The following is a 15,905-nucleotide window of genomic DNA, read 5'->3' as shown; positions in this document are numbered from 1 at the left end:
TCCCAAGGCTCTATCTCAGCATAAAATGATGTTGATTGTGCTTTTTTGTGCTTTGGAACTGAATTAAACTGAGCATAAAAGCATTACTCACAAGTAAAGTCATAAGAATCTAACCCTGATGATATGGTACATTCAATGGTTGTATCTTTGGCTTGTAATAAACACAGTTTGCATTAATTTTATCCATCTTAGGGAGATGGTAACAAGTCAGAGCACAGGAAGCATTACAAGAAAAGCCAATTCTAACACTTACAGGCTGCTCCTGCAAGGGTTTGATTTCCAGGTCTACCTTTGCTCCACAGCAGCAGCAGGGATTGCTGATTATACAGAGAAACTATTTGCAAACCACTGCCCCAAGGTTCAAGGAAAACAATAACTTTTTCCTAATCTTTCCCTTTTAGAACAGTATCAAGTGTTAAAGGCAGCCCTAGCAGGTAATTGCACTCCAGCAGAAACTATGTGCTATGCAAGTTGAAGACCTTCCCTTCCACCACTCCCTCACTTCTGCAGACAGCATTTTGTACCCAGTGGCAGTGTTCATGGGCTGAGGATCACCCAAAGTTTTTCACAAGGGGACCTTGCAAAGGACACAGATTTCCATCTGGTGCTCAGGTGACCAGGCTTGGGAGCACAAGAGCCCAGGGTTCCTGGGGGTAACAGCTCCTAGCAGGGAGGGCATTTAGAAAGGCACAGGGCAACAGTCAGCAACACCAGTCACCATACAGCCCATTCCCACCTCTAGCAGGACCCCTAACCCTGCATTTGTCTTCTTTTCCAAATGACAGAGAGACTTTATCAACTCAAAGGTTGAAAGGACAGAGGGCCGTGTCCTGTAAATGCTCCATGCAACACGCATTAACACTTCACATACACACATGTAATGCAGACTTTCCCCAAGCCACATTTCAATCAATTATGCTACGGCAAATAACAGTGAGCCTCTTGCAGTTATTTTTCTACTTACTAATTGCACCCACAAAACATATTTTAAATATTAACCATCTGGGCATTTGCCACTTCCATTCTTATTGTAAGGGGCCGCATATTTACAAACGTGCCTGCAAGAATCAATCCACCACCTGACTAAAAATATTCAACAGTCCAGAGCTAAAAATTCACCTCTATATATTGTCATAGCTGAGTTCAGGTGCAGTTCTGGAAGCCTGGTCACAATCACACTTCAAAAATACACGTTAGAGAAATATTTCTAGTTACCATAGTCATCAAGTTTGTAAATATGAGTAGCAGCACAAGGTGAAAAGCCAGAAAGATGATAGAGGTCAAAAACCTTAGATATGTGTCAAAGGCTTAGCAATGGACTTGAATATGCATCTTTCAGTGCGTGTTGTCAAAGCTCCTCTCAACCAGCACTGACCAATAATCACTCTTTGGTAAGTGCTCTCCAGCCTAAGAGAACCAGATCATAACGCTCAAAGACTAACAAATTGCACTTAATTAGCCTCCTTGCTGGAAGTCTCAACAAGATGACAACAGACGAAGAAGAGAGCAAAGCACAAACAGCACTAAATGGCTGCCCTATTGTACTTGCTCCATTTAGCTCGAGTTCATCCTCATCATCTGCCTGTTGACTTCTACGAGCTCCTAATTCACTGGGACGGCCACGAACACCAGAAGAACGGGACATCCCAGGCCAAGCACACAAGAGGTGAAAGTATCTGCCACAGACAGCTTCATGTACAAGTCACAACATGGTACACTAGGCAAACCTCAGAGCGACCCGCTAACATTGCTGGGAGATAACCCATCCACAAAACCCTATCAGAGGCTTCTTATCCCCACCTATGAAAGTCCAGCGGCCAAGAAACGAGACTGGGAAACCAGGAAAGGAGAGCCTACAACCAACACTGCTGCTTCACTAGCCATGCCACAGCATCTGCCTGAACCACACTTGCCCCCAGCATTGACTGACAGTGGGTCTCCACGGATTTGGTTGTGGTACCCAGGGAGTAGGACACACACAGCCTGACACAAGAGTACAAGCTACAGCCCTGCTCACCTCCACCCCATTTTCAGACACATTTCCCAACCTACAAAACCCTCCAAACCCTTCATTCCGCCAAACACAGGTGGGCAGCTTAGTGGGCCCACGCTTGCCTCAGCCAGCAGCACCTCTCACCCTCTGGGCAGCCAGTGCCCCCCCACAAGCCAGGGTGTCCCTCATGGGCTGGGGGTAATCCCCACAGCCCCCGCCTGTCACGGACTGAGGTGCCCCTCCTGGGCCCGCCCCTCTGCCCTCACAGCCGCCAGCCCAGGCGCTGAGGCCGCGGTGGCGGTGAGCGGGACCGCCGCCCCCGCCTCGCCGCAGAAAATGCAAGTCAGCGGGCGGCTCCGCGGCCGCGCAGCGCCGCTCAAAAGTTTCGGGGGAGGCGCCGGGGCCGGCAGGCGCGGGCGGCGGCCCGCCGCGGGCGAGGGGCGGGCGCGGGGCTGGCAGCCGGGCCCCGGCGCCGCGGGTGCAGGGCGGCCGGTCTCACCTCCTTCTGGCGCGGGTCCTGCGGGTAGACGTCAGGCGGCCCCAGGCGCGGCCGCTTGAGCGGTCTGTGCTCATAGCTGAGGAGCCCGAAGGCGGCCATGATCGTTCATGTTCGCCGGCGCAGCGGGCGGGCGCTGGAGCGGGCTCCGTACTCCAGGGAGCAGCACTCGGCGGCTCGCCCCCCGCCGCGCCGGGGGCGGGCGACGCGGCTGCGGACGGCCGCGGGGGTGGCGTGCCTCGGCCCACCCCCCCTCCCGCTTCCCTTCGCTAGGCAGGTGCCGACAGGCCGCCCGAGCCCTCACACAGCTGCACAGCGGCAGCCCCCGAGCTGCTCACCACACCAGGGTGATGACGGGGCCGAACGCAGCACCGTAGGCTGCGGCCGACAACCCCCGAGCTGCCCCGGGGGAGCGGCGAGGAGGGGTTGGGCGCAGGAGGGCAGCACTGCCCACCCGGCCTGGAGAGGGGAGGCGCCGGTCAGTTCTCTGCGGGGAGCGGAGCGGCTGGACACTCTCCCTGAGGGCCCGTTTAGCCGCAGGATGCGCCACCGGCGTGTCCACCCTGTCTATCGTCTGTCCCCTTTCTTAATACCGTTCATTTTAGCGGGTACATAATTCGCTAGGTGAGAGAACCGCCCGCTGCGGGCGCGGCCGGCCCTCCCACCCCCCGGTGGCGAGGGGGGCATGGCCCAGGAGAGGCGACTTGGTCCCGCTCCGCTCTCCCCCGCCCTCCCCGCCGCTCTGAGGCGCAGCCCGTAACTCGGATTCCCAGAAGGAGCTTCATGTCCCGGGTACTCTGGCTTCAGAGGAGAAGAGTGCAGCAGAGCCTCACCCGTTTTCACCCATCCATCTCCCCGGGCACAGCCCCTCACTGCTCCAGCGGCGCAAGGCCGAGGAGCAAAGAGCACCCGTTCCCTCCTGCTGTACTGCCTGGGGTCTGAGAGATCCCGATCCCACTCCCATGGGTATCAAAACACTGTGGAGAGGCACTGTGCTGGTCGATCGGCAATGATCATGTCCCTTTGGGATGCAGCCTTGGGTGGCCACTGAGAGAGTCACTTGGCCCATCTTCCATAAGCTGCACCTCCGGGCACAGGGCAAAAGAGACTGCTCCGTGATTCCCAAAGGATGCTCACAGGGGCTAGTCCCAACTACCCAAGAGGACCCACCAATCCCAGTGGATCAGCCAAGCACAGGAAACAATGTCAACAGAGGCTGCAGTTTCTGATTAGTGAATCTTAAAGCTTTAGGGTTCCTCCTTTTTCCACCATGCAGGTGGATGTCTGTACTTGCCTATCTGCCTGCCCTACTGGGGCATGGCTGCAGTCTCACAGCCTGCAGTTATTGTTCTGGTATAGAGAATACATTTCTCCCGCAGCATAGGTGCCGTATCCTTAGATACAGGAGCGGAAGGTGCATTCTGCATTAGCACTACAGCAAGCAACCATGAACACCTTCTTTTTCTCTCCTTTTTACCCCTTATTTGTGCCAGACTCCTTGTGCTACATCTCTGGGACAGTACAAACACGAGCTGCTTTGGAAAGTACCAGATTAGATGTTTGCCTAAGCAAAATTAACAGCAGCACTCTACAAATGAGTTTATGTTCAAATTTAGCATGGACAAGAGCAGGAAACACAGGCAAACCACATTTCTTTTGTCTCTAAGCAATTATCTAATCAAACCATAGATAACTTGAGCTGAGGCTGAACATCTATTGCAATAGCAATAAGGTATGATAGTAATGCCCTACACTGACTCGTAATTGTTATACATCTATTTAAATCTGTGCCACTTTTGGTTACTGAATTGCTTTTCATGCATCCTGCTATGTTGCTCGCCAAAGGCAAGCATCAGCAAGACTGAGATCTCCAAACTTTAACATCCAAATCTGAGCTGCCTTCCTTGGAAGGTTTATCAGATGTTTGTATGTGATCCAAGGGCATGCTCAAAAGACCAGCTGTTTGTCAGCTCTTTTTCTTCACTCTGCAAGTAATTAAAACTGCTTTAGAGCTTTTCACAAGTTCCACTGGCATGCTGGATCAGTGTTGCGATCCTTGGCTTTGGAAAGATTAATATCATGTATATTTTAAGGTAGTATCGCTATATTTTATTCCCAAGGCTTTGTCAAACACATCTGGATATATTTGAACACACAGATCCCAGGGTTTTGGTTTGTTTGTTTATTTGTTGGAGTTTTGTTGTTTTGTTTTTTGTTTTTGTTTGGGTTGGGGGTGTTTGTTTTTGTCATGCAGAATGGTCTGACAATCTCGGATATTATTGGGTTATTTACTAATGGATAATTATTAGCCTCACATGCTTTAGAAGAGGGAAGATGTTACAAAAAGCTGACAAAATTTCACTGAAGGATATCTTATTTCTTAAAACTGCCAGTCTTTAATGTTAGAGAGCATGAGCTTTTTTCCCTGTACTTGTTTTATAAATATAGTGGGCTAGATACCAAGAAATACTATTTTAACCACCCAGAAAGCAACATTGTATATTACTGTGCAAACACAAAGAGATCCTGTCAGATCCTTCCTTAATGTTCACTGCAGAATTGACAGCTAGAGTTAGAAAGGGACTTGAACCATCTGACAAGGCATACATACTGAATTGTTTTTAAAGAAATGCAGTCAGAATCCATAACTGACAATAACTGTTCCAAATAAAAGTTACCTCAGGGCAAACTCCAGGGCAATTTTCCCCCCTAATGTCTAGCTTGTCTGTGCATGGCACTATCTCTAGCCTGATTTCGTCTCTGCTTACTTCACACCACCAGCACTGCCTGCCCTACCACAAGATTCAGCAAAGCCCTTTCGATGCTAACTGCTCCTGCTTCACCATCTTTGCTTTCCCAAGGGATTCTGAAACATTTTAACTCATTCAGAAAACTATGTATTTTTCCATGGCATAAACTACTGTTCCGTACAAACAGGCTACCAGAAAGCTGACTCTTGAAAAAAGTAGCCACCAAAACAGATAAGTGCAATTATTCTTCCCCCCCCAATCACATTCTTCCTAGGACATAGTCACTTTTACATTCATATGTTCAAGTCTGTTCCTTTTGCTGCTGTTGTGCTGGTAATAACCATACTGAAATATTATAGTCCTTCAGGGAACAATAAATGCATTCCATTCAAGTATTCAAAACCATCTTTAAAAGTTAGCATTTTCCCAAACCTGTATATATTCAGCACTGTGCATGTGCAAGCTCTGTGGTAACAGACCCCAGTGATACCGCAGTGTGCCATCTTTTGGTTACGTATGATGATCACATCATGAACCACAAAAAAAAGTAATTTGTCTGTTTTGTCTGTACGCAGCCTTGTTCGTTTGAATTCCAAGGTCATCTGAAAACCTCTAGTTAAACTAGATTCAGTTTTTAAGCCTGATATAATACCCTTAAATCACTTAAAGAGTATTCCTGCAATGAATATGCATTCAGTTAAACCACTTTCTAAATTGATCCGGTTAGGGAAACAAAAAAACAAACTAGGACAAACAAACAAAAAAAAACAACAAACAAACCAAAACAAACCTTGTATTTGCTGAAATCACTGGCAGTCAGTTGGTTGATGCGGACACCTGTGCTCCTAGCCCTAACTGAGGCCCCAACAGTGCCACACTCCAGGGGATAGGTTATTTTGTGCCCGTGACTGGCTTATGGGAAGAGCAAGGCAGGGCTCCCCCAGGGTTGCCCCTCCTGCATGAACCACAGGGAGACAGCATGTTGCAAGCATGGGATTACAATGGGGGTCTTCTGTAAAGAAGTAAGAGAAAACGTGGTTGTGTATATTTGAACCTTGAACTTAAATGCTTGTCTGAACATCCTACACACCACAGCCAAAACAATGCAATACTAACAGACATGCTGCCTTTGCCAGGGAATGCTGTGACAGGGAAAAGCAAGTGCCCAAATGCAACCAAATACTGCAGAGGGGGCCTCCTAGCTTAATGCTTTAACTGTGCCATTGCATTAGGAACAAATATCCACAGAAAAAGAAAAACACCCAAAAAATTAAAAATAGCAGAGCAGCTCAGCATTACTAGCTTTAGAGGAAAACCTGGGAAAACAAAACCCTCTGAAAACTTCTGAGATAATCAGATGCAGCAGTCAAACCTGTCTCTGAGATACCCTGTTTGCCCTATTAGGCAGGGGGCTGGAAAGAGCAGAGCACTCGTCAAATTACAGAGATCTGTCATCTTAAACCCTTGTTATCAAGTGACAGAAGGCACTGAAACATTCTACAAACTACTCTATTTTCCAGTTTGTTTTACAAGATCAGTGCACAAGCTAAAGCTACACAGAAGGGAACAAGGAAGAAGAATCTTTACAGCATCTTCCAGGAAGCGTGTGCATTGTAGAGGTCTGCAGCTGAAGCTCTCCAAGGAGAGAGCTCTGGCTGTGAGCAGGGCTGGCTGGGTGCCTGGTCTCTCATTGGGAAGCTTGGCTGTTTGCTGTGCTGATGAAGAACTTGTCACTGCCTTGCTGAAAGCTGCGTCCCTCGGAGAACTCACACACCACCATGCCAGCCCAGCAGAAGAAAATTATCTTTTGCATAGCTGGGGTGCTGAGCTTTGCTTGTGCACTGGGGACAGCGGCAGCCATCAGCACTCAGCTGTGGGTTAAGGGGACGATACTCTGCAAGACTGGAGCCCTGCTCGTCAACGCCACTGGCCAGGAGATGGAGAAGTTCATTGGCGAAATCCAGTATGGGCTTCTCTATGGCGAGCGTGTGAGACAATGTGGGCTCGGGGGGAGACCTTTCCAGTTTTCATGTGAGTAATAATAGCATTTGAATTATTTAGCACCACACTGCTGACAGCTAGGGGAGCAGAGAGATGCTGCCCCAGCATCCTCTTGCTCACACAGAGCCTAATGACCACAAAATATGCTAAAGCAGATGCTGCTGTTAGTGTTCTGATCTTCAGGTACAAATAACTTATTTTCTGATACTAGTAAAGTCACACTCAGATTTTCAAACAATCTAATTTTCAGTTACACAGATATCTACATTGCAAGACTTATACTAATACTTTAAGGAAGAGTATTCCTGGTTTTCAGTTAATCTCTTTCATCTTCCTGTGTATGTGTGTCAATATTATGTCCTCTGTGCCATCACGAAAGAATAAACTAATCTAGCAGAATCTCGTGAAAGAGTTAGGGGATAGATACACTCAGCTGCTGTTGAGAAACAAAGCAGCTGCATTAACTGGAGGAGCTGCTGGTTGATGCTAGCTGACATGTAGTCAGCAGTCCTGCAAGTCAAACTTGGTATCTGACATGCAGAATTTTATCAAAGATTGTTAGCAATGGCTTTGTTTTACATATAATATAATGTATTCATCTTCAAGCATAAGACTAACAACAAAATAATCAAATGAATATAGTTTGTACATAGCAGCACATTAAACAGTTAATAACAATCATTTGTTCTATGTACAGTACACAACCTGAAGTTACTACAGAACAATTTAGAAGCATTCTGCTAAAACAGCACCAATAAATTGATAATATGAGTCATTTAAGGCAAGCTAATTTTACCAGATTAGGTATCAAATTATTTATCATATAGTATTTTTCCAAAGGAGCAGACTAAATTAATTTGATATTAAAATTTTCCATCTCTAATTAAATTCCACTGCTAGTCTATTTATACAGATGAAGTTCTCTCCATCACTTTGTTTGCCACAACAGTGTGCAGATACTCGGCTATAGGCTGAAGTGAATTTTCAGAGGGGCAACTAAATCCTGAGGAATTAGTTTTCCACTGTAGGTGAAATTGCTGTGAACTAAGCTGACAAAGCCACTAGCAATCAGCAGCTCTGTGACTGCCATTTGTCTGGGTTCCATACGGCAGTTCGTATTGGCTTGGTGCACAAGGCAGGACTAAACCCAACCACTCAGATAGGCCTCACACCAGAGCAGCCACAGGTGAGAGCTCACTAGCTTCCCTTTCTAATAATTTTCTTTCCACATATTTGTTATTAGGATATTTTTAAAGCATTTTATTGATGTGCCTTGCATTCAGGTTCTCATATGTACATTTCATCTTGCTGTGGCTGAAATATTTTAATATATTGCTAGTGTGATTGTAGCAGTCGTTTCAAAAGAATTTTAATTTTGTGGGCAGTGTGAATTAATATTGCAGGTGCAAGAGAGAATACGAATGCACTGCTTGTTTGTGATGATTTAATAATACCAATCATCACATATTTTTAAACATCTCACAACACTACATACAGGTAAGCCCTGGATCTATGAAACTACTGCAGAACGTTTTCAACCATAAGTGCCCCAGGGTATGGAGTTTGATCTCACTATGGGCATACACTTTCTAGCTACACTCACAGAAGGCTCACGTAACTAAGTTTTCCCATGCTTTCATTCACAAGTATATTTTTAAATGAGCATATAAACACAAACATGTGAAAGTTTCTGTTTATAAGAAATAATGTGAAGTATTTGATTACAGCTAAGCAGGCCACTTTGGAATGGTAAAAAAAAAAATAAAAAATGCACAAACCCTGACTGTTCATACAGGACTGCAGAATCCTACTGCACAGCACAATGTTAAAAATTAATTTCTTCAATATGAGTGCCAAACGTACATTTTCAGAGAACTTCAAGGCTTTCAAGAGTTGCATACAGAAGATTAAAAGAATATTTAAGTCTAGTAAATAGCACTGCTCTCATTTTCAGACAGAGAAAATGAGGTTTGAAGCACATGCTTTCATGCCTGTTCCCAAGATCTGGGAGCAAGGCTGGATTTAACCTTATGCTGGAGACTCCTCGAGTCAGAAGTGTAGCTGCTGACAAGCCTGTGATGCAGCAATGTCCTTCCCCAGAGACAGCAGCCTTGCTCCCCACATCCTGGCTCACCAGGCAGCAGCAGATGAGCACCTGCAGCAGCAGAGCTGGCAAGGCTGAAGCACTGGGATCAGAAACACAGCCACAGAGCCTTGGCCCACCTAAAACTGAAGCCAAGCTTATATATTGGAGCATTGTTTTACCTTTTATTCTCCTTCCATACACACCAAGTATTAACAGCGAGATATTTCAGTAAGTCTTACACACCACATTACAAGCCCATCCTGTCAGTCTCATTTGCCTGCACTGGTATCCTTTATATACCCCTTTGAAAAGGTAACACAACAAGATGATCTTCGGCATTGTCCATACGTTCAGTGAGACCTCTTACAACTTAAATATTTCACAAGCCCAGTTGTACCTGTCATGACGCTCCACTGGGCAGGCTTTGCCTCCACAGGCTTTTGCTGACAGCTGAGGGTGGAAGCATTGCTGTCCTTATAACTTGTTCTCAGATCATCTTTCATTTTATTTAGATTAAAAAGCAAACACAACAAATAGGATTTATATTTAGAAACAGTGATTGGGTGAATAGCAAAATATGCCTCTGCTAGAAGCATTCACTTCAGAGACCACTTAATGGAAGAGCTGGTTCACATTCCCTGGGGCCACAGCAGACCTGGCCAGGCACAGGCAGCATGCTCAGGAGCTCCCTGAGAATGTCCCAAAAAGCAGGGCAACCCAATACAATATACACATGCATAGTGCAATGCACTGGAGTGCACTTTAGCATGTCTAAGAAAAGGCACGGAAAATAGACTAAATGATTTAGTTCTATGTTTGCTCCCATTAAATGCTCCCCTCTGACCACTATATCTCTTTTAATTGTAAAATGAATTTGCTCTGCTAGCAAACCCAGTTCAGCTGGGGAAAGCCTTCTGCTTCATTTGCTCTTGCTGATTCTCATCAGTTTCTGGGTCAGCAGTTCATTTTCTAAAGGTCGTTGGCATGCACATCTGATGCAATTTCATTCATTATAATGAAGGAATATTTTTCTTTCTAGACAACATAGTTGCTGGAATTAATTTTTCCTGATATGTCACAGAAGATTTTAATGACAAACAACTATAAATGCAGGTGCCAAGGGAAAGATTCAGTACAATGCAGCAAAGTGTTTTTCTTAAAGAAAAATTGTTAAATACAGTTTTTCACGTTCTCCCAAAACATCAAGTGGCATTGCAAGAACTAACACTATTCCTTGTAGAAATTCTGCTCAGGCAGGGACTTTTCAGCCTTTTTGTTAGCTAGCCTAAATGGTACAACTGTAAAATTGTACCTTATACCACATTAATGGTGTAAGTGCCTCTTATGATTATAAAGTCGTTAAATATGTAATATAAAGTTCAATAAACACAACATATATTTCTATAGTTTCTAAAGCATGATCTGTGTTTTATTGGAATGAGATAAGGAATTTAAGTACCAGTGGCCAAACTGGACAATAGGCAGTCATCACTAACCCTGTGCCTGGTGAGGGTCCTTAGGCCATCATCCTCCATGAGCACTTGGTGCCTCTCTCTGCTCCCAACTGCCACCACCAATGCAAAAGGTGATATTTAACATGGGTTAAAGAACAGTTTGTAAACATTTGCTTCAATTTCCCTTTTGTTTAACCAGGGAGATAAATGAGCTTGAGACCACCTTACCTGCTTCACCATGTTCACTGCATGGCAAGCTGCAGAATTGCTTGCTGGTAAACATTTTACGAGGTAATTTATGTGAGACTTTTTTCAGTCTCGGCACATTACAGCTGCAGTGAGGCACTGCCAAGGCATTATTATCCCCACTTTAATTGTGCCCCTGTGGATCACGAGCAGTTAAGTGTTTTTAATGATTCCTTCTAAAATACCCATTGTTGCCAAACAAAAATGAATGATTAAAAATTATTCTGTCATACTGAGCCTGATTGACTATCCCCTTGTGCCCAGCTAAGTAGGTTCACAATTTGAAAGAGTAGCTAAAAAGATGCATAAAAATGTCTAAAATAAAGCATTCTTAAATCTTCGTATAAATAGTGGCACATAGCTGGGACCCAGCATAGCCCTCAGTCCATCAGGTAGAAGTCGCTGACTCCAAGAGCAAAGATGCCTCTTCCATTTGGATACTGCTCCCCACTGCTGCAGTCATGACCCTCTCTGTAGGCTTTTATTGGGCAGCAACTAGGACAAAAGAAATAGTGACAAATGCAGCTGATGCAAAAGTGTCCAGCTTTTGGAAACTTAAAATCATACAGCATGTGGTAAAAGTGTTGCATTAACTGTGTAATACATGAAGTACTCGAGGCCTCCTTACTCTCAGCTCCACAGAGCAAAGCTTTCCTGCAGACAACTGGCACCTTGCCTGATGGCAGGGCACAGCACTGGCCTTCACATCTGTACCCTCATTTTACATGTTCTCTCTTATTTTGTCTCAGTAACCCATTTTTTTATTATAAGGTTTCTCCATTTCTTCTCATTGCTTTACCATCTTACCTTTTTGGCCTTGGGCTTTTAGACACAAAACATTCCACAAGTGTTTTGTTTGGGGAAATACAGAGGAGAAAACTTTGATTTTAGAAAATGTGCTTATTCTTTCAAAATCTCATTTAGATAGTTTATTGCAAATAACTCTTGGGTAAACTTTATTAATTTCTCCCTCTTTAGTTTCATATTTCATTTTAAGAATAATTGAAGGTATGAATGTACGTACATTAGATATAGAAGAGATATGAAATGTATCTCTTCTATTTTTAAGGATTTTTATCAAAAATGCTTTTTCTATTTTCTAAAATTGGAACATTGCCAAAGGCTAGGAGCTAAGACACCCCTGATCCTTTTAGGTGTCTACATGTCTCCGGCAATAACTATTGGTGGATTTTCACAGGGAGCCTCTGTATTATAAACAACTTCACATATTACCTTCCCTGGACAGCAAATATTCCTGGAACCTTGAACATCTCCCACCCACATGTAGTACACAACACATTTAACCTTCCAGTATGTTGGCATTGCAGCTCTACTAATGATTTCCTGTTTCTTCATAACAAAACATAGACCTTTTAACTTACAGATTGTTTGCTTAAGGTTTTCAGAAAACACCCACATATTCTTTGGGTATAAACTTACCAAACCAACACTGAATATTTGTATTAATCGAAGTGGTGGAATCCCTGCTCTGAAATAGGAAGGCAATCAACATCCCAGCTAGGAGCAACTCTTTGCTTCCCTTGCAGATGAAGGGACAAGCCCTAACATCTGTGTGCTTGAGGCACATGAGATGCAAGCAAACAGCACACACTACTCCAAACCAACAATGTTTGAGGCTGATGGCATCCCGCACCATGTACAGGGGAAAAGTGTGCACAGGGAATTACCCTTGGGAAGCGGAGGAGAGGCTTTCCCTAAGCTGGTCTCTGCCTCCTCACCAGTCTACAATTCTGAGCTTCACAAAACGCTTCTGCCTCCACACATCCATGAAAACCTGTTTCTAGTAACTTCATTTTCATCTTCGCTTACATTTTGAAGAGCATAATTTAAAATAATTATCACAAAGCAGTAAGAAATCCCTGGCCTGACTCTGAAACAACTTTGCTTAACGTGTATAATAATATTTTGTTCATTTTGTTTTTAGTTTTTCCAGATTTGCTCAAAATTATCCCTGCAAGTATCCATGTTAGTGTCATTCTCTTCTGTACAGTACTGATCATCTTTGCTCTGGTGGGAGCAGGTTTCTTCATGTTCAATGCTTTTGGCAGCCCATATGAAACTCTGCATGGTCCTGTTGGGTTGTACCTCTGGAGCTTCATTGCATGTAAGTACCACCCCACCCTTGGCCTGCCAGGCTGGTGCTGGTCCATGTGTGCCAGTTACAATGGCCAGTTACTGACACATGAGACCAATATTACAAACCATGGCTGCATTGACTTCAAACTGGCAAAATAAAGCTAGGCAGGAAAATAAATGATTTAACTGTATAAAAACATGTTTTTTCCAAATTGGAGTTAAGAGATAAAATGCTGAAATCCTTAGCAAGGGCAGGCAGCCTGGGCACCTCTGGCTCTTCTGCATAGGCTCTTCTGCATTTCTGGCAGAGAAAAGGGATGGTGCCCACAAGCCCCATGGACCCAGAGGTGTGGCCGCATCTTGGGTGCACAGCATATGGTCAGAACTGGGAAAAGCACCAGAGAGGGGGAAGAGAGGAAAAAAAAAAAAAGTCAGAGATGCAACTGCTCAAATTCACCTTGATGGGAGGTTTTCAGCTGGGTAAGCAAGATCACCACTTATACCAGCAAGATTTTCCCAAGGAAGGAAGGGACTGAAAAGCAGAGAGAGAGAGGGAGACTGAAAAAGACTGCCAGAAGGGATAACCGACCGTCCCAGTCCCTCTGTCACTTAGAGAGGCTAAAGCCCATTCTCTGCATTGCTGGTTTGGCTGACAAGATACTTACCATTACTTTACAAGATATTACATATTACAATCATAATTTGATAAAGGACTTAGGTACATACTTAATTTTAAACATACAGACACTTCACTTACATCCAATGAAACAATGAGCAGGTTAAAGCTGAAAAAGAGCACAGATACTTTGCTGGATCAGGGCCCTAAAGCAGCCATGCTAAATATTACTGGTCCTAAGCCTACTTCAGTTTAAAAAGTGTACTGATTTCAATAGCTGTTGGCTTGGATTCCCACCAAGTTACAGTGGCCATAACAACACTATCAATATAGTATTTGGTTGTGACATACAGCATGTGGCCTTGTCAAGATAATTAACACCTCGTCCTCTTTTTCAGGTTCCTGTGGGTGTCTCATTATGATTCTATTCTCATCAGAAGTGAAAATCCACCACCTTTCAGAGAAAATCGCTAATTTCAAAGAGGGAAGTTTTATATTCAAGACTCACACTGAAAAGTTTGCAAATTCATTCTGGATCATCCTGGTTTGCTCCCTGTTGCAATTTCTGAATGCCTTGCTAATAAGATTTGCTGGATTTGAATTTCCCCTTTCAAAATCAAAAGATTCAGGGACCACCACTGGAGCAGCTGACCTGATGTATTAAAATTACACAATTTAAAAACATTTCAAGCGAAGAGGTCTGTCAGTATGATATTCAACAACTACCAGATATAATAACTTTTAAAATATTTCTTTAGAGCTAGCAATTTACAAGTGAAGGATTCAAACAAACATCAATATGGCATATGCAAGAAACAAAACTCTTGCTATTTGGTAATATAGAACAAAACACCCTCTCTTTCTTAAGGTAAGACCTTACCAAGACATTTGCCTTTTTTACCAGCAAGATATTTGAAAAGTAGTTGGTATGAAGAAAACTGGGAACACCAATAGTGTTGAACTAGATCTAGAAACTAAAATAAACAGGCTGCAAATAGAGGCACACCAGCAGCAACACTGCTATCACCCACAGCAGTTCTGCCCTTTAGCCCTTGTGAAGGTACAAATGCAGTGGTTACCACGCACTCCCCATGTTGCACTGCATCCTCCCCAAGCCTCAGTTGGTATAAAGAACCCTGCCCAGAAAATAGCCCTACAATGCCTCTCTCATCAAACTATACAAATAAACATAGCCAAGACCTTTGGCAAAGAGCAGCAATGGAGTAACACAACAGACAGGTTTACAAGCATGCTACAGCTCAGCAGAAACTGACAAAGAAACAAGTGAGGTTCTGCACTTCAGGGCATGCAGGAAGCCAGACTGGATGAACGCGCCAGCCCTTGCACCCTTAAACTTCTACAAGTCAGCTGAAGCAATCAGACTGCTCATCCCAAGTACAGCTAACCCATCCCAGTCATAGACAGATATATCAAAAGAGCATTATACCACCAAACACTACCTCTGTGGGACTATGTGGGTACTTTGGAGATGAGTCACTTCTTGCAGGATACAGAAACAACATTCAGAGCAGACAGAAATGGAAGCACCCAGAGTAAGAGCCTCTGTTCAAGCTGCCCATTTATCTGCAGGAGCTGCAGCTCCTGCACAGCTGTGGGTGAGGAGCAATCCCACCCTGCATCTGCCCTGGCACCTGTGGGGATGGTCATCCTCCAGCTCATGTTGGGATTCGCTTCACAAAACCATATGCTTCGATGACCTTACTGACTTCTACGTCATCTTTTATATTTTTACTATGAATAGCAAAACATTGCTGGGGTTTCTCGGTAAAAGGTTTGTCAACTACACCCCTACTTCCCAAACCCTTTCACAAAGAAGCTCTGCCTCCCCGTGTGGTACCGTATCTCCCTAGATTTTAACAATGTGTAAGGGCCACTGCAACATTTTAAATAATTTTCTTCTGATTTATATGCATATTTTTCTCAATGTATCTTCTTAACGCATAATATATATTACATCTCATGGTATTGTTTATTATACAGAAAATAATGAGGAGTAATGTTTCATCCTTCTTGTTCCTTATGTTTCATGAAGTGCTCTGCTTGGCAGCAGTCAGCAATGTATGGGATCAGACACACAGGCTGCTCATATGTGTGTGTCTTTCTGAGTGATCCTTGCCAGTCCTTGAAGAAGCTGGTTTGTATGTG

General features: G+C 44.2%; 2 protein-coding genes across 19 annotated transcripts in view; one reads left to right on the top strand and one right to left on the bottom strand.

Moving 5' to 3' along the window:
• MED12L (mediator complex subunit 12L) overlaps window positions 1–3,991 on the bottom strand; it is a 151,611-nt gene extending 147,620 nt beyond the window's left edge. For 10 of the 18 annotated variants that reach the window (XR_009728206.1, XM_061371536.1, XM_061371532.1 and 7 more), the window contains exon 1: window positions 2,493–3,989. Coding sequence is in view for 17 of the 18 variants with exons in the window: in XM_061371536.1 (XP_061227520.1) it covers window positions 2,493–2,591 (99 nt within the window). In the remaining variant the exon portion in view is untranslated. Of the gene's footprint in view, window positions 1–2,492 lie in introns of all 18 variants that reach the window. The other 8 variants (XM_061371530.1, XM_061371538.1, XM_061371540.1 and 5 more) reach the window with 3 other exon arrangements.
• Window positions 3,992–6,443: 2,452 nt separating this feature from the next.
• CLRN1 (clarin 1) lies at window positions 6,444–14,822 on the top strand. Its single transcript, XM_061371520.1, has 3 exons — window positions 6,444–7,270; window positions 12,972–13,151; window positions 14,138–14,822. Exons 1-3 carry the CDS (start codon window positions 7,018–7,020, stop codon window positions 14,401–14,403), a joined length of 699 nt encoding a protein of 232 aa, XP_061227504.1. The 5' UTR covers window positions 6,444–7,017; the 3' UTR covers window positions 14,404–14,822.
• Window positions 14,823–15,905: the final 1,083 nt, after the last annotated feature.

The sequence above is a fragment of the Neopsephotus bourkii genome, unplaced genomic scaffold (genome assembly GCF_033783945.1).
Source record: "Neopsephotus bourkii isolate Nb327-2 ecotype Australia unplaced genomic scaffold, CSIRO-AGI_Nbou_v1 NB_1574, whole genome shotgun sequence".
NCBI lineage: Eukaryota > Metazoa > Chordata > Aves > Psittaciformes > Psittacidae > Neopsephotus > Neopsephotus bourkii.
This window is presented reverse-complemented; position numbering and strand designations above follow the sequence as displayed.